General features: G+C 46.2%; 1 protein-coding gene across 4 annotated transcripts in view; it reads left to right on the top strand.

Annotated features, from left to right (window-relative positions):
• The window catches only part of TGFA (transforming growth factor alpha), a 110610-nt gene extending 93816 nt beyond the window's left edge, over positions 1-16794 (top strand). The window contains exons 3-6 of one of the 4 annotated variants that reach the window (XM_023732867.1): positions 1615-1735; positions 7909-8058; positions 9265-9374; positions 11609-16794. In XM_023732867.1, the coding sequence (XP_023588635.1) occupies positions 1615-1735; positions 7909-8058; positions 9265-9374; positions 11609-11616 (389 nt within the window). In that variant the 3' untranslated portion in view covers positions 11617-16794. Of the gene's footprint in view, positions 1-249; positions 1736-7908; positions 8059-9264; positions 9375-11608 lie in introns of those variants that run through there. The other 3 variants (XM_023732873.1, XM_023732862.1, XM_023732858.1) reach the window with 3 other exon arrangements.
• Positions 16795-18403: the final 1609 nt, after the last annotated feature.

The following is an 18403-nucleotide window of genomic DNA, read 5'->3' on the forward strand; positions in this document are numbered from 1 at the left end:
GTAGATCACCAGCCCTTTCTTCCTAGTCTGTCTTAGTCTGTTGGCTCCACCGAAACCTGTTCAGCATCATAGCAACACGCAAACCTCCATTGACAGATGGGTGGTGGCTGTGCATGAGGTGCATTGGCCAGGAATCAAACCTGGGCCTCCCCCATGGGAGGTGAGATTTCTACCTCTGAACTACCACTGCCCTCTACCCCTCCCCCACTAAGCATGAACAGATGGAATTCCTATATTATAGCTGTGGAAGCAGACTAGAAGAGGCCAAGTACTTCATACCAGTGGCAGAGTTAGGATTCAGACCCCTGTCTCTGACTCCAAAGCCCATGCTCTTAATCACTACACCCTCTCCACCTTCTGTATCAGAGACTCTGTTGCATTTTTAGCCTCTGCTTTTTCCAGTAGAATTATGAGATTTCTAAAATTATAACACTTTCAGAAGCAATTTATGAATAGAGAGATGTCAGCATGCATTTAATATTCAGTTGGGGTCTAAAATCCCACAATATGAAATGTTCTGCCCTTTCTCAAAAAGCAAGAGCTCCAAGAACATACTTTTTCAAAAAAAAAACAAGTGGGAAAGGCCCACTCACCCAAATACCCAAAACACAAGCAAAAGAGGACTTATTGAAAGAAGCTATGGAAACAATATCCATCGTGCCATCTTGAAATAGCTACCCTCTGGGTCTTAAGTGTTAGTTGGATAAAATAAGGATATTGGAGTCAAATAAAATAAATCAAAAATGAAGCCTTTCGTGCTGATCAGCAGGTGTATTAGCATGCTTGTTCCTTACAGTGCTCCTGAACAGACTGTTTTTATTCCTGTCTGAAAGCAGAGGAAGAAAACCCCCAAGAGACTTGGTGACCACCCCAAGCTCATAAGAGTTATGGGTGCTGCAGCCGTAAAGAGGACCCATCTCTGTTCCCTGACTGGCTCCCTTTCCCAGTCAGTGCTGGCTGTGCTGCTCCCAGATAGCTTTTTTTGCTTGAAATAATCTTCATAGCCTTACCACTCCTCATCCCACCACACAAGAGAAACCCTGCTGCTATTTAGTGTCTATCTTCCCAGACTTTTTAATGTCTAAATTTCTGGTTTTATTTTTATTTTTTTAAATAAAATCATACTCTATAGAACATACTGGAAACCCACTTATTTCACTCACGATATATCATGAACATCTTTTTGCATTGCTAACTCATCTTCCTCAGCATCCATTTAATGGTTATATAGTAATCTCTTGTACCTTTATTCTGGTTTCTTGCTTTTAACAGAGATTTTGGTAAAGGTTAACTTGAAAAATGATTACTGTCACCTTGCAAAGGTAAAATTAGATAGTTCTTGGATAATAGGCTTTGAATAGTAAAATTGCTCTGGTGTCTTTCGGTTACACTGAATCTTTTGAGGAGATTGTTTTGTTTTCTACTCAAAAAATACCCTGCTGGAAAACGCAGATGTGTCTGGTCCTGGACTGGCTGTTAGCAAGTGAGTGAGAGCTGAGAAGAGAGGTGGTACCATGCAGGGCCTGCCACACCCCCTGAAAACGGGGAGGGTGTGCGGGCACTTCTGTCTCAGCTGTGCCATGGATCTGAGCCTAATGCCTTTTCTCTCCCCAGCAGACCCGCCTGTGGCCGCCGCTGTGGTATCCCATTTTAATGACTGCCCAGATTCCCACAGCCAGTTCTGCTTCCATGGAACCTGTAGGTTTTTGGTGCAGGAGGACAAGCCAGCTTGTGTGTAAGTGTCCCCTGGTCTCCTGAGGTCCTGGGATAGGGGTGGCCCAGCAACCACTTGAGGGCACATTTACCTTATCTAATTATCAAGTGTCCCCTGAGGGGTAAAATTGCCCTTGGTTAAGACCACTAACTATATCAAACTGCCATTTTTATAGGTCAAAATGGTCAAAAATTGGCAATTTCATATGGTTCAACCTAATAAACCAAAAAAACCAAACCCGTTGCCGTTGAGTGAATTCCAACTCATAGCAACCCTATAGGACAGAGTAGAACTACCCCGTAGAGTTTCCAAGGCTATAATCTTAACTGAAGCAGATGGCCACATCTTTGTCGCGCAGAGCGGCTGGTGGGTTCAAACCAGTGACCTGTCAGTTAGCAGCCAAGCACTTAACCACTGCGCCACCAGGGCTCCTTACAACCTAGTAGTACCAATAAATAATAATAAATGTTAATAAAAAGCTAACATTTCTTGAGCTTTTGCTTCGTGCCAGGCACTGTTTTAAGCACAATGCATGTGTTTAAGTCATTTGATCTTCATAACGGCCCCATGAGGAAGTCACCAAGAGGTAGTGTGCAGGTCACTTAGCGGAGCTTAGATTCAAACCCAGACTCTCAGGCTGCTGAAGCAGAGCTCTTAACCATGATGCGTAAGGGTGTCAGGTGCCTTAGCCCAGGAGAGATGGGGCCAGAGGAGGCTGCCGCAGCAGCACTGTGAGCAGCAGTGGGTGGGCTGCCCTCCTGAGGTAGCAGCCTTGTGAGCCTGGGCCAGCCCCTCCAGGTACTCTTAGCCTCACCTGGACAGGCAGCCAGGCCACCTTCCTCTGGGAGGAGACTGTGTGAGGCCCCCAGGCTGTGCCTGCAGAGCTAAGAGATTCTCCCAGATGAGCGGCCTCCTCATCTTATAAATCCAAAGCACAAGAATGATGTTAATAGGCACTGTCATTATTTATTATTACCATTCTTATTAAAATACACATTAGGTCACTGAGCCAGCCCCTGGGGGACTGATGGGGTTGTTTTTATTGATACCCCAGTCAATGTGAAAAAAAACTATTTGCGTCCAGACTGACCCAGAAGGGGGATTTGCCTCTCAGTCAGTTACAAGGAAGCCTCCCAGTACCTTTGTGCAACAGACTGAAGGCAGATTCCCCTCCAGCAGTCTCTGTACTGGGCCCAGAGGGCAGGCATGGGGCCTGGAGTTAGGGGAATCCTCTGGGAGAGAGGGCAAGTCTTTGCCAAGCTCTGATCAGAAGTGGGTTGGAAGCTCAGATTTTCCTCCTCAGTTACCTTCCACACCAGATCCAGGGCTGGTGTAAACTTTCCAGAGCTAATGGCCTTGAGCCTGGGGCATCAGACAAGCCAAAACAATGACTTTATCTCTGGCTAAGACCCACCCATGGCTGGGTGGAAACACTCTGAAAGCTGGTGGTGGCTGTTGTCCGGGTCTCCTCAGTCTGGTGTAAAGCCCTGCTCCTGACTCCGGAAAGATAATTAGCCATCACATTCACACAACATTAACATCTTGGTAATCAGGATGACTGGATTCGTGTCCAATTACACTGTGGTAATCGGAAGGATTGCCCATCTCTCTCTTCATTCACATTATAAATATTACTCTTGGTAATAATAGTAATCTCTCAGGAGAAGCTGTAGCTATGTGCCAGGCTCAGTGCCAAGCACTGCACATCCATTGTCTCATGTAGTCCTCACAAGGACCCTCAAAAGTAGGTATCATTACCCTTCTTTTTAAAATGAGAACACTGAGGCTCAGAGAAGTTAAGCAACTTGCCCAGAGACCCAGAGATAGTAAGTGGCAGAGCTGGGATTCAGTCCAGTTGGCTCCGATCCTAAAACCATACCCAGAGAGTGCACTCAGCCTTAGCCTCGCAACGTTCCCCTTAAATCACGAAGCCCTTTCGTTTCCAGGAAAGGTGTTGACATCTTCCCCTAGAAGTAAACCTCCAGAGAGAGGTCACGGTCACTCCCAAGATCGTTCCCCTGACCACAGACCCTTAGCGAGTCCTTCCTCTCCCCACTGCTCATCGACAATGAAGCAAAATGTTGGTCCCATCTTCTTTCTTCCATTGTTAATGTGCTTATACTGGTCCACTTTGCTTACTTCTGCCTCTGGTGGCTGTTAGCTGCCGTCGAGTCGGCCCCCAGTTCATGGCAACCCCATGCAGAACGGAATGCAATGCTGCGCGGTCCTGCACCACCCACATGATCAGTTGCAGATTGGACCACTGTGATCCATAGGGTTTTCATTGGCTGATTTTTTTAGAAGTAGATCACCAGGCCTTTCTTCTGAGCCTTTCTTATTCTGGAGGCTCCGCTGAAATCTGTTCAGCATCATAGCAACACATAAGCCTCCACTGACAGGTGGTGGTGACTGCGCATGAGGTACATTGGCCAGGAATTGAACCCAGGTCTCCCTCATGGAAGGCGAGAATTCTATCACTGAACCACCACTGCTCCTTCCGCCTCTGGAGTGACCCCTAGGGACATGTGAGTGTTTAACCCCTAGACGGGAGTCTTCTGTAGACCCCTCCAGCTCTGATAGCTTTGAGCAGGGCAGGGCTGTGGGGGCAGAGGGTGATGTGTCACCCCATGTGCGCAGAGCTCTGAGGGCACACAGACTGGCAAGCGAAGCCCTTGGCACTGACACATCTCCTGATCTGCTTCCCTTACCCTCTGGCTGGCTTGTAAGCTCTGTGAGGACAGGACCACACCTTACACCTTTTTGTATTTACAGCACCTAGAAGAATGTTCTAATTAATTGGTTCCCACGAGACCAGAAACTCTGAGTCTGTGCAGAGAAAGTAGAACATTCTGTCCCTGTTCATACCTCCCCAGCTTTGAGGAGCTGACATACACATTCTGGTCAATAAAACTGACATACCTTGAGGTGAGGCCCTGTCTGTCACCACACTGTAAAGAAAACCCACAGATTATAAATGGAAGATTAACTGCGAGCTCTTTCTAAAATAATGTCGTTCTTAAAGCTTTTCTTTCCACAAGAACAAATAGTCTTTAGGTTTCCGGAGAACCTAAAATGACATCACACACTATTAAACAATGGGGAGAAAAGAAAGTTTAAACAAATAGTCAGAAATAGCCAAAAGTAGTGAAGATTATACTTAAACATTGGTACATCAGATGAACTCTAGAGCCCCACTGGTACCCAATGACATGAGAAAATAATTGAGAGAAGAATCCCCAGAGACAATAAGGTACTGTGTACAAATGAAAGGCTAGGACTCTGTGTACCATTATCTTCCCTGAGGCAGATTCCCCAAACTGCTGGGCTGCTGCCTGCGGAAGCCTTCAAACAAAAGAAAACAATTGAAGGATGCCACCGTCTTCAAGTGTTAAGGTTTTCAGTGTCAGCAACCAGTGACAGACAGTTTGAAGTTTCTCACCTGTCCAAAACACACCTGAGCGACTGAACTCCCTGACTGAACTTTCTCACAGCAGAGTGTGAAAACAAATTGCTGTCAGCCAAGGAAAGCATTCCACACGGCCTTGGCCACATTCCACTCCAGTGGAACTCTGAAAAGACTCGAACACCCAGAGAGAGCGCCCATCAGTGCTCAGGCAGGCTGACCAGGGCCTCACCTCCTGAGAGATCAGGATTGTGAGAGGTTTTCTAGTTGCTGCTTGAGTCACTTTCTGTAGATATAATATCCTTTCCCCAAAGAGCAGGTAGGTGGGGTGTAGAGGTTGAGGAGGGATGACATCATTCCCACTGACCTGTTTGAGGGAAGCATGCATTCTCGTTCTCTTCTCTCTGCCTTACCAAAAGCAGAAACTGAGGTCAGATCCTAGATAGGATAACTTAGCAGCTAAGGGTACGGATTTGGAGGTCAGACAGACCTGAATTAATATCCACGTAAGTCACTCATACAAGTGACTTAGCCTCATTAAGCCTCAGTTTCTTTGTGTATAAAATGGAGATACTAATACCACATAGGGTTATAGTGAGGACCCAGTGATGATGACGCAGGTAGAGCTGTTCTGACTGAGATGCAGCCATTAGACATATGGGGATATCTTAATCAGTTATTTTTATTAACTAATTAATTAAAATTTAGCTTTTCAGTCCCACTGGCCACGTGTCAAGTACTCAATAACTTTAAGTGGCTAGCAGCTACTGTGTTAGACAGTATAGATGTAGAATATTTCCATCATCACAGAAAGTTAGCCCCAGGGAACATGCAAGCCCAGGTCCCAGTGTTTGCTGTTGCAGCTGCCATCAGCACCATCATCATCATCACCTCTGTTACCACCACCACCACGGCTGGGACCCTGTGAGGTGATGCTGAAAGGGGTTGTGAAAGTAGGGTAGACCATAAACCCAGTGGCTGTCCCAGTGGCTTCTTGGATCAAAGCTGCAAAGGAAGCCCTTACCCCATCCAGCCCACTATCCCCGCTGGAGCAGAGAGGTTATAGGACTTGGAGAGTCCAGTTCTTGAGAGACCAAGAACAGGATTAGCCCAGTACACATGTCCGTGGGCTGATTGCCTTCCATTCCTATCCCCCACCCTGTGGAATTTCTCCATGTTAAAGGCAAGTTGGGGTAAAAGATATTTCCAAAACCATTTTAGTCATTGGCTCCAATATTAACAACTTTATCTTGGGGCCTATCCCAAAAGACTTGGCTAAAAATCAGGGCATTAGCCTCCTGCCGGAAGAGTTTATCAATTGTATATGAAGACAACAAAATGTTCCCATCCTTTTATTTGTATGTTTAACAAACACTTATACAGCCCTTCCTTAGTGTAAGGCAGTGTTGTTCACACTTTACAAGCTGTTAACTCGTTTAATGCTCGTAACTCTATGAGGTAGGTTTTATTACTATCACACTTTAAAGATGCAGAAACTAAGACACAGAAGGGTTTAGTAACTTTCGCAAGCTTACACAGGCAGTAAGTGGGAGATGGGATTTGAACCCATGGCAATTTGGTTTCAGAGTCTGTGCCATGTTGGTCCCACTTCTGGAACTTTGTCCCATGGAAATAATCTGAAATGCAAACAAAGATGTGTGCACAATGATGATCACTGTGTCATTATTTATGATATCAAAACTGGATATGGCCTTGAGTTCAGTGAAGCACATTGTGGTACCTAAATTACTGTTTTAAATGATGTCTGCAAGAGTTTTCTAATGACATAGTAAAACGGTGGAGAAATGCTAAATGAGAAAAAGATACAAAATTATGTATTTTTTGAAAAGTGTGAAACTCAACTATGTTAGAAACTGCATAGAAATAGTCTAGAAGGAACCATGTCGTTTGGACTGTCATTGGGGGTGGGGGTGGGAGGATAATGTGGACCTTATTTTTTTCTTTCTGCTTTATTATAATTTTATGTACTTTCCAATTTGCTTATAATGAACATTCATTTTCTAGTTGGGGAGAATTTTTCTTAAGAAAAAGAATACATTAAAAAAACCTTTAAACGAGCACTGTGAACCAGGTGAAATAGAAACTTAGGGAAGAAACTGAGCAGCTCGACAGGACAGGAAAACCTTGGGCAGAGAGAAATACTGATGCCCAGGCCCCACTCCCGGAGTTGCTGATTTAGTTGGTTGAGGGTGTGGCTTGGTGCTCAAGATTTTTTCAAGCTCTGCAGGTAGTTCCCAATGAGCAGCCAGAGTTGAGAACCATTGGTTATGCTGCTAAAACCTCCGTGGTGGCTCTCAGCTCCGACTTCAACAGAATTACCTGTGTCCCTTTTTTTTAAAACACCTGAGTATTTCTTTCTTTCAGAAAGATTTTGATCTGGGAGGTCTTGGGGGAGTCCTGGGAACCTGGACCACAGGCTGCTGGATCTCCTAGCTGGAGTTGAGGCCCACAATACACATGGAGCTCACCTAGGCCATGGAGCCCCATTGATTAGACAGCAACCCCAGGTGTCTGCCCACGTTGGGGAAGTTTTCATTCAGAGACTAATAACAACAATTCTCCAGCAACAACACTTCTGCAACCAAGAAGTGCCCGTGGCAGAGCAGTAGCAGTTATTTTGCTGACACCTTTCCCTCAAGTAGCAAAGACTTGTGGAGCCCCTGGGGCTCTCCCTGTGGGCCTTGGGTCCCTCGAGCCCAGCCCACCCTGGGGAGTTGGGAGAATGAGACCTTCTGTCTGGAAAGCATGCTGATGTTCCTTCCCTCCCCAGCTGCCATTCTGGGTATGTCGGTGCACGCTGTGAGCACGCAGACCTCCTGGCTGTGGTGGCCGCCAGTCAGAAGAAGCAGGCCATCACCGCCTTGGTCGTAGTCTCCATTGTGGCCCTGGGTATCCTCATCATCACGTGTGTGCTGATCCAGTGAGTATTTGCTGCCCCTAAGACCAGGTCTACCACCTGCCTGCCCCTGCCAGGGATATCTGCGGCATGCCCAGATAACAGAGCCACCTTGGCACAGCTTGTTGCTATGATGTCTGATTGGTGTCATCAAAGCTAGAGCAACTTTGATGGCTCTTGGCATGGTGTGGCAGCCATGCTGTGTAGTGGTCATGCATCCTGGGAGGGTGCCCCGGCAGTGGGTGTATGCACTGCGGGAAGCCAGAATCAAGGCTTCTACATCCCTCCAGCATGTGGGGTCAATGCCTCTAGATCCCCCAGGCATGTGAAGTCAAGGCCTCTAGATCCCTCTGGCATGTGGAGTCAAGGCTTCTAGATCTCTCTGGCATGTGGGGTTAAGACCTGTAGGTCCCCCAGGCATGTGCAGTGAAGGCCTCTAGATCCCACTGGCATGTGAGGTCAAGGCCTTTAGACCCTCCAGCATGTGGGGTCAAGACCTCTAGATCCCTCCAGGATGTGGGGTCAAGGCCTCTAGATCCCTCTAGCATGTAGAGTCAGGGCCTCTGGATCCTTCCAGCATGTGGGGTCAAGGCCTCTAGATCCCTCCGGCATGGGATAAGCTGGTTCCAGCCTGGCCTCTGCAATTCAGGAAGGTTCTACCCACAGGCAGAGTGCTCTGGTCTCACATTTTCCACTCATGAGAGAGGCAAGTTGGGCAGGAGGGTCTCAGGTCCCCGTCTCTGTTCTGCTGCCCAAAGATCAGGGATCCCAGTAACCTTCCCAGCTTTGCACTCAAGGACATGGCCGAGCAAGAGAGGCTGGGATGGGGATGGTGAAATGCCACCCTGGCATGGCAACAGGCTCACGTCCTCATCTCTGTCTCTGGGCTCACATCAGTCAGGAAGCTCCCCACAGGCCCAGCCCATGGCTGCATAGGTTATATATACATTAAGGTTAGAATAGTGGAAACAGGATATCCCAAGGGAAACAGCCAGCAGTGTCTCTGTAGGTAATTGAGATATTCAGGGCAGCAAACACATGCTTTTGTCTGCCCCAGAGGGCCACCATCCTGCACAGCCCTCAGCCCCCTGTTGTGCCCTCTCAGGAGGCCCCCACGGGAAGGCTGGTTTAGAGCCCAGAGCTTCCCAGCAGGCCCCTCAAGCAGACGTGCACCAGCCAGGCATCCCAGCCAGGCCCCCTGCCCACACCACATTCTCTGCTTCTTTGCAGCTGCTGCCAGGTCCGAAAGCACTGTGAGTGGTGCCGCGCCCTCATCTGCTGGCATGAGAAGCCCAGTGCCCTTCTGAAGGGAAGGACTGCCTGCTGCCACTCAGAAACAGGTAAGGGGCTGCACTGGGGCAGGGGTGCGGGGGGCTTTACTCTCTTTGGAGGCACTACTGGGTGAAGAAAATGATCACCTTCTCCAAGTCAGAAGTTCCTGGAGGATGAAGCAGGAAGAGGGGAAAAAAAGGAATCGGTTGTTTTATCCTCCCAAGTCAGGTTTAGTTTATTCTAACGTGTGTTTTACATAGCAGAGAGCTCTTTTGTCCTTGCTGATGACTGTGTGACCTTTGACAAGTTACTTAACCTCTCTGGGCCTCAGTTTTCATACTCTTAAAAAGACCGCTGTGTAAATTGAATGAGTACTAATGTAAAATACCTAGTATAGTGTGTGACCAATTGTAGACACACAACAGATGTTCATTCTTTTTCCCTTGAGAAACTCACGTCCCTTTCTCATCAGTAAAATGAGGGATTTGAAGAGGTCTCTAAGGACGTTTCAAACTCTTAGATCCTAGGACCTTCATTTTTGTGTTAATATCTTCGCTAACACCCATGAAGGAGTTTGGACTTCTGGATGTGGGGCCAAATTCACATCTCAGGAGCCCTCATCTGAGCGTCACTAATGCTGGGATCATGGAGTTGAGTAGCTCGTTTATCCAGACAAGCCCTGAAATTTTCACGCACATCAACAAGCTTCTCTGGGATACTATTTTGACCAGTAGAGTCCATCATAAACTTAAAATTCCTTTTAAGGAAGTAGTGCGTCAGGAGACAATTATAAGAGGCTGTTCTACACTGGGGTGTTCTTCTCTCGTAAACAGCTGGCATTCCAGAAGCTCAAGGCTGCATGGCAAGGGTAGGCAGTAAGGCAAATGGGAAGCTGGAACCCTCATATGTTCATTAAACCACACAGTAATCTGAGTAGAGGGAGCTGGAGGCCAAGGAGCATCGTTTACTAATTCTTCGTTTCAGTAATCATAATAATTGCGCGTGAGCAGGCCTGTTGATCCTGGAGCCCACAGCTCTTGAGGATGGTAATCCATTAATCTTCATAATGGCCTTAAGAGAATGATTTGTGAGTGATGTAGGGAAACTGAGTCAGCCAAAGGCCTGCTTGTGTTGTACCAGGGTCAGGGATTGAGGATAGAACTGGGCCTCTAAAAGCCCCACTCAACGTATCTCTTCCACTAGTTGGGGCAAGGGAGGGGGTGCATTGAGCTAATAAAGGTAAGTATTTCTCCTTTGGGTTTTACCACCAATAGAAAAATTGTTTAAATTTTTAAAGAAAATTTATAGTAGGTTTGTAGCATTTATCTGCACCTCAGCAGAGTTGTTTGGGAGGGAGGATTCGGTTTCTCGTTACTGTCACTTCTTCTCCACCCATATTTGAGCAAAGGTTAGTTTTGAGCCTAGGGGTGGATCTGGCCTTTCAGAGATGGCCCCTTTCCCCAAGACAATGCATTACCTCCATGACCTCATATAGCACCAGGCAGGCCTGTTGGATGTAAGATCGGTGAACCAGGTGCTCACATGTAAGCTTTGCTGAAGCAGCCTAGCCATGATTGCCCCTGGGCCAGCACACTCCCCTCCTTCAGGGAAACCACAGGAAGGACCAGGGCAGGAAGAGTCGAGGCTGAGCTGGACTCAGGAGCTGCTGAGGAGTGCTTCCATGCTGCCTCATCCTGATACCCTAGGGACCCCACCCAATGAAAAAATAAGTGGGTCCATTTTTAGATGGCCTTAACCAAAAAAAAAAAAAAACCCATTGCCATCAAGTCATTTCCGACTCATAGTGACACTATAGGACAGAGTAGAACTGCCCCACAGGGTTTCCAAGGAGAGGCTGGTGGATTTGAACTGCTGACCTTTTGGTTAGCAGCCAGACTCTTAACTACTATGTCACCAGGGCCTTAGGGGATGCAGATCTGCCACCAGAATCTTACACCAGCTCATGACCTGTCCACCAAGCCACCTCTTGTAGGGGAGCCAGCCACAGGCTAGCATCATCTCCAACTGAATTAAGATCCTCACAACAGGGTGTGTCTTGTTCTCTTCTGCTTCAGCTCATTTCACTTCAGTGAGCCTTTCTGGCTTTCTTGGGCACTGAAAGCAGTTTCAAAAGCTTCTCCTCTGAGATTGGACCAGCGGAATTTGGACCCAGGCCTAACTGCCTGAGAGAGAACCCAGTGACGCTGGCTGATGCTATCTCCAAGTTTCTGTCCCCAGTTTGTTTTCTCAGTGAGACTGGGGTCTGGCCCACAGTGATTAACTTGTTTTTCCTTCTTCCCAGCAGTCTGAGGAGCCCAGAAGAGAAATTCAGCCAGGTGGACTTCAGCCACCTGAGAAAAAAGGACTTCCTGAGGACAGCCCCGTGAGGGATGCCTGGCACAGGCCAGCAGATCCTTCCTTCTTTGCCTGAAATCACCTGTGCAGCCTTTTGTCTTTGTGGGGCGTTCAAAACTCTGTCAAGAACTCTGTCTGCTGGGGTTATTCGGTGTGACTGAGAAGAGAAATCAGCGGACCACGATGTAAAAACTGGTGAAAAAAGAACTGCAAAGGGGCAGACACCCTGTTTACATAGATGAGGGGTGTGCATCGATCTGTATTTGGTCCAGTTGTGTGTAGTTGTCTCTGCCCGTCATGGACCCTGGGCTGTGCTTCTTTTTAATGGGACCGTCTGCTCATTACAGCATCCTGCCCAACACCAGAGAGTCCTGTACTTGTTACAGGTTTTTCTCATTGGCTTATTGGGGAGGAAGATGGAGAAAGGGTAACTACTCACTGTTACGTGAAGACACCAAGTGTAAGAGGAGCTAAGTCATCCTCTGTCATCCAGATCCTCTTCCACAGACACAAGATCTTGAAGACCTTCCCAAGCTGTTGCCACCCTCAGAGATGGTCTTATTTATTAGATGGATAATGTTCTGTTTTTTATCTCTTAAGCCAGTGTAAAAAGCATAAAACCCCTTCAGACTTCTACATTAATGATGTATGTATTGCAGTTATACTGATGGGAAATGTCTGGTCTCTTTGGGATAGCTGAGACTTGGGAGAAGGTACGCAGGGGTACAGAAATGGAGCCAGAGGATGAGTTACTGATGGGAACAAAGATTAGGGTTTAGAGGTCATGCTATTTAAGACATAATAAGCAGGTAAATGCCCAGGATACATTCCAGGTAGATTATCAGCAGAAGGAATTTGTCATACTACACTGCTCAGCTATGAAGCATAATTGTTAACTTCCTAGGAGTCCCTGGGTGGTGCAAACGGTTAATGCACTCCGCTGCTAACCAAAAGGTTGGCAGTTCGAGTTCACCCAGAGGCACCTCGGAAGAAAGGCCTGGTGACATACTTCCAAAAACTCAGCTGTTGAAAACCCTACGGAACACAGTTCTACTCTGGCACACATGGGGTCACCATGAATTGACTCAACAGCATCTGATTTGGCTAACTTCTAGCGAGCCCTCTGGGAGAGTATGCTTAGAAATAGAACAATCGCAGAGAGCTGTGGGCATTTCAGGCCAAATCTATGAGAGAGGGAACCAATCATTTATTTTCTGTTTTGTTGCTTGCTTGGTTTGTTGCTTTATTTTTGAAAGGAGAAATTTAACTTTCCTATTTATTTTTAAGCATTTGGAGAAATAGCCCAGTGATTTTCTCCTTTCCATTCAGGATGCCAGTTTTATTAACAAAAACTCTAACAAGCATCTCTGCTGAGTGGATCTCACTTTCCCCTCAAAGGAGAAAAATTTTCTCCTGAGCATCTGGGTACATTCTGACCCATTGGGCCTCCAGGGCTCTCCAGCCTGTATGTGGGAAGCAGCCGTTTCCTCCAAATGAACAGTGGATATCTCCTCCCTAGGAATTTTCATGAAAATTTGAAAGCAGAATAACAGTGAAATAATATATAAACTCCTTATGTGAGGATAGTCTTTAATCACGAGTACAGGTATCCCCCGCTTTTCGAAAGTTTGCTTTACGCCACTTTGCTTTTACAAAAGACCTAACCTGTTTTCGCTAACCAAAAAAAATCTGAAGAGAATTTTCACTTTTATGAGAAAAGCGGAAATAGCATTGAGCGTTTGTTTTGCAGTGAATTCTTAAAGAGGCAGCACACCCTGAGCAGCCGGAGTGGTGTCGCCAGGCTCCTTCCCGGGGAACTACGCTCAACATCTCAGCATCAAGCTGCCATAGCTTTAAACTGTGTCTGTGAGCATCTGTGCTTTATCTTGATTTATTTTGTGCATCCATTAGCGACTTGTATCTTAAGGTATCAGAAAAGCCTGAGATAGCTCGTAAGGTTTTTATATGTTATTTAGTACGATTTGGCAGGTTATTTTTTAGATCTGGGAATGCTGAAAAAATTTTCCCGTATGAATTAATGGTAATTGCTTCTTTGCTTTATGACACTTCGGCTTACGAAAGGTTTCATAGGAACATTCTACTTTCAGATAGCGGGGTAAAGCTGTGTTTGAAATATGAAAGATTTCTACCTATTAGCCCTTCAGTGCATCCAGCTCCTCACATCATGAAAGGAACTTTTAAAATACGTCAAGTTGGCTTGAAATTTCTGTCAGAAAATACTGTCTTCTCCTTAATTCTTCTTCTTCCCCAGTCTGTCCATTTCTATGAACTTTTTGAGTTTTAGAATTAAGACAATTATGTGCCCCGTGTCTTAACTTGGGCACTTTTATTGAATAGTGCTGCCCTTGAAGTACTAAGAGCAGGAATTTCGTCTGCTCACTAGCCGGTCCCTCTAACAATCTAGCACCCAGGTTTTAACTGTGAAAGTTTGCATTCCTTGGGCCAGTCCCACAGCAGCAGATACATGGGCTAAGGCTTGTAGCATCTTAAAAGCTCAGAGAGCCATCAAATTGACACTGGTTTTTAGACCCCATTTATACTCACCTGTCCCCTCAGACTCTCCTGAGAGTGTGACATGCTGGTTGAGAGAGACTAAGAAAGTGGAGCGGTGTCCCTCATTTTTAACTTGAGTTCACATACATTTTTACTTTAGGAAAATCTTTCCTCAGTCTTTTAGAGGCTATTTGAGCTCTTAACTGCCTTTTAAAAGCATGAACTACTGTGACAGTGTTCTGTGGAGGTGGGCTTTCTTCACCTAATAAATGAAATGATCCGTGTCCCGCGTAAAGACAGTATCAGTAATTGGCATTCAAGAGCCTTTGCTGGAGTGAGGGAAGTTGATGATAGGCAGATGATGGAAGCGGAGAGAACTTTCTGGGTTCCCTACGGGGACCCGATACTTAGTGTCTGTGAAGGCTCTGGTCCTGGTGTCCAGCAGTCACAACTGCGGTACCTCCCTCCTTGTGCCAGCACCCCTATGCTCGAATGGGTGCCTCCCAAGAAGTGCCTTCCAAGTCAGTTCTTTGTAAACCAGTGGGTCTGAAAAGGGTTGGAAGCAAAGGCTGGGGCCAAGGCAGTCTGGACTGGACCTGCATACATACCCCAGGATACGAGAGCCTTGCTTGCTTGGTGATTTCTCTTTTCAAATCCTATGGCCATCTGGCATTGGATTCCTGTCTCATTTCATGGCAGTGACACTTCTTTGGTTAGCTGTAAAAATGCTTCCTTCTTGGGTTAAAAGATGCATTTTCTAATCCATCTCTGCAGGTTCCTTGTGTTTCCTTGCCCTTTAGAAAGCTGACTGTTCCTCACGCTTAGGGAATCATTCTGGGAAGCTGACCTGGTCAGCAGCCTCATACCTTGCAGTACGAACACAGCCATTTCCAGTGTCTCAGGAGACAATGAAAAGCCACCATAGGAAAAAAGGCCCCGAAATCTATTGTAGAGCCTGGATTCTCCCACTGCTTTACAGGCTGTGACTTCTTTAAACATACTGGCAGGAAACATTTTCTTCCAGATGGAAAGATCTACAGTAGCCAACCCTGATCTGAAAGATCCACTACTGTTGGACACCTGTGGACCCAAGCAAGGGATGCGCTTGCGGTTGGGTCCCAGCAGAGGAGGTGGGCACAGTGGCCCCAGAATCCTTTTTCCTGAGAATGGAGGAGGAGGTGGAATTGAAATGCATCCACCAGCACTAGTAAGAAAGGAGAATTTGTGGTTCTAGAGCTTCTTGGGAGATTGTTCCCTCAGGTGGAAAAAACTGCCCAGCACCTTCAACCTGGGTTATCCGAGGTTATCTCATGCACGTGCACCAGACGTTGCTTTTCCAGGCAATTTTGGCAGGAACCAACTAGGCTCAAACACTACTCATGAGACCCTGAGCCCTTAGTAGGGTCTGGGCTTTGATCTTCCCAACCTGCCCAGCCACAGAGGAGGGATGATGGGATGAATCAAAGGCCCAAAAGATCAAGGGAACAACACAGAAACAAGCAAACACTCATGTTTGTTTTTAATGTTTTATCGTAAGACCTTGTTCTCTCTAGCCACTGATTTTATCAGGCTTTCTGAAAGATCTAATGGTATACACACACACAGAGTAGAGAAAAGCAACCCCTCTTCCTACTGTAAAAACTTACAAAATGTTCCACTTTTCATTATCTTTATTATAACAAACCTGAGGCTTTATATATATATATATATAGAAAACTTGTTATTCTGACTTCTGTATATGTTGCACTGAAAAGGTTAATATTTAATGTTTTAATTTATTTTGTGTGGTAAATTAATTTTGATTTCTGTAATATGTTGATGTGATTAGCAGTTCTTTTCCTTAATATCTGAATTATAGTTATTTAAAGTGTAGTGAGCAATAGAAAATGCAGTTGTGTTTTTCCAGTCATGTACATTGTTGTCCACTCGTACGGTACTTTATTTGGAAGGATGAAGGAATGAACTCTTATTTTTTTTTCCTAACTCAAGACGGAGTCTTTTCTTTAATGAGATTGGGGTATTGCTGAAGCAAATTAAGATTTTTCTCTACAAATGTGAACTATGAGAATAAATTAGATGATCTTTTACAAAATGTGGGAATCCTAAAATTAGCCATAGTTGATCCCTGTCTACTTGAAGAAACCAAATTCTCTAAAATTCCTCCCAAAATGTAAGTATTTAATCTACTATGTGCCCAGCAATGTGCTAACTGAGGTGGAGGGAAATATATAAAACACAATTCCTGCCCCAACGTAATTGAGATCAGGCTGGGAAGACAGACTGACATGCAGTAAATAATTCTGGATTATTTGTAGGCAAAATACAAATAAAGCGTGAGATCGTAAAGGAAAGAGTATGTGCTATAGTACTAGTTCTCGAAGTGTCGTCCCCAGACCAGCAGCATCAGTGTGACCTGGGAACTTTTTAGGAATGCTAATTCTCAGGCACCACCACAACATCTACTAAACTCTGGGGGTGGAACCCCACAATCTGTTTTTTAACAAGCCTTCTGGACATTCTGATACATGCTCAAGTTTAAGAACCACTACTGTGCTGTAGGACTCACCAAAGGGATAAATTAGTATGAGGCTGGAGTTGTTAAGGCAAGCTTTGTAGAGGCTTTGCAGAGGAAGGGAAACTTAACACAGTTTACCCCTTAGGGTTCCAATTTCATAGCTTTCAGGAAATATGGCCTTTGAATTTAGGGCCAGCATTTATTTGGATCTTCTTTGCTCTGCCTCGTTGAGAAAAAAACAGGCCTGCCCACCCCCACCTCCTCATACCCAACCCCCTACCCAGTTTCTAACTGTAAGAAATCGTTAAAAAATTGTCAACCCTGTTCTTAAAGTCTCACTGCACTTGAGTTCCCATGGTGTTAAATCTCTACACTTCCAACCCACGTGTGGACCTCACATGTGCCTCATATGAGGAGTTCATGGAGAAGAGGCTAAGAGTGAAATAGTTGCTGAATGGCATGAGATCTTGGTCCCAAAGAAAATTTGGTTCTCTGTAGTGAGGGATGAGCATTTGGAGCCTGTTGTCCAGGCCTCAGCAGGCTTGGAATCGGTGTAACTTGAGGGAAGATAGAAACCCAGGTGACTCCTTGCCCCAAGTTCCCTTGCCTGGCATCTGTCTCTCAATAGAGCCTTTACCCACCTCGTAGGAGGGGGAGGGAGAGACCTGCTGCTCGTACTTGGCCTTCCCCGTAGTGGCCCTATTCAGTCTTCAGGGATACCTCCAAGCCTTATTATTAAACTGGGGGATTTTCAGCTCATTCCCCTTTCTTTTCCTTCTCCCTGATTTCCAAGCACTCCTCTTCCTGCCTGCCAGAACCTGCTTCCAGGGACTATTCCTGCTTCTAGTCAGGTGCACTGGACTGTCCGGGGTGAGGAGGAACCTCTCAGGAAAACACATCTATGAACTTGGAGTGAAGCCAGACCTTCCCTCATGTATCCAGGTGACTCGCAGTTGCCAGCTTGAATCCATAGTCCAGACTGTCATGACCCAGCCTTTTAGTTCCTGTTGGCCCAAACATTAGACCCCTGTTTTTCCTGGTTTCTGTATGCCCTGACTTCTGCCTGATCCACTTTTGAGGATATTTGCCTGTGACCGTAGCCTACCTTCCTCTCTGGCTCAGAGCTCCTTGCCCCAGGAATTCTACACCAACACTCTTTCCCCCATCTCCTGAAACTCCCTCTCCGGCATTTGCTCTCTGCAGAACATGCTACTTCTAGCAGGCCTTGTGCTTTCTGCCATAGTCTTCCACCTCTGAAATAAGGAATGGCGTGCCCACGGTCACACAAGTTGGGTCTAGCGATGCCTGTTTCACTGAGCTAGTGTCTCTCACCCCAGATCAGTTGAAATAGAGTCATTGGGAGTGGACTTGGGCATCTTTTTAAAATCTGTTCAGATGATTCTAATCCAATGCCTACTGCCCTCTAGAGTGCATCAAGCAGGTGACAAGGGAGGGGTCTGAGGCCTGGAGCTGGGAGTGCCCGCTGCCACACAGGGATCCCACCTTGGTCCCTGGTCAAGTATTCCTTAATAGCCAGCAGGTGTCAATCCCTGGGGAGACACAGAGGCTTGGGCCTCCTGTCCAGTGGGATTACCTAAGGCATAGAAGTGGGAAAACTCCCATGAGTACAGCACCCTGTAAGGAGTGCATATGGCTGGGGCTTGAGGTCATGCACAAGTGGGTGATGGCTTTTCAGGAGCCAAATTTTGCGTT

The sequence above is a fragment of the Trichechus manatus genome, unplaced genomic scaffold, assembly GCF_000243295.1.
Source record: "Trichechus manatus latirostris isolate Lorelei unplaced genomic scaffold, TriManLat1.0 scaffold00004, whole genome shotgun sequence".
Classification (NCBI taxonomy): domain Eukaryota; kingdom Metazoa; phylum Chordata; class Mammalia; order Sirenia; family Trichechidae; genus Trichechus; species Trichechus manatus.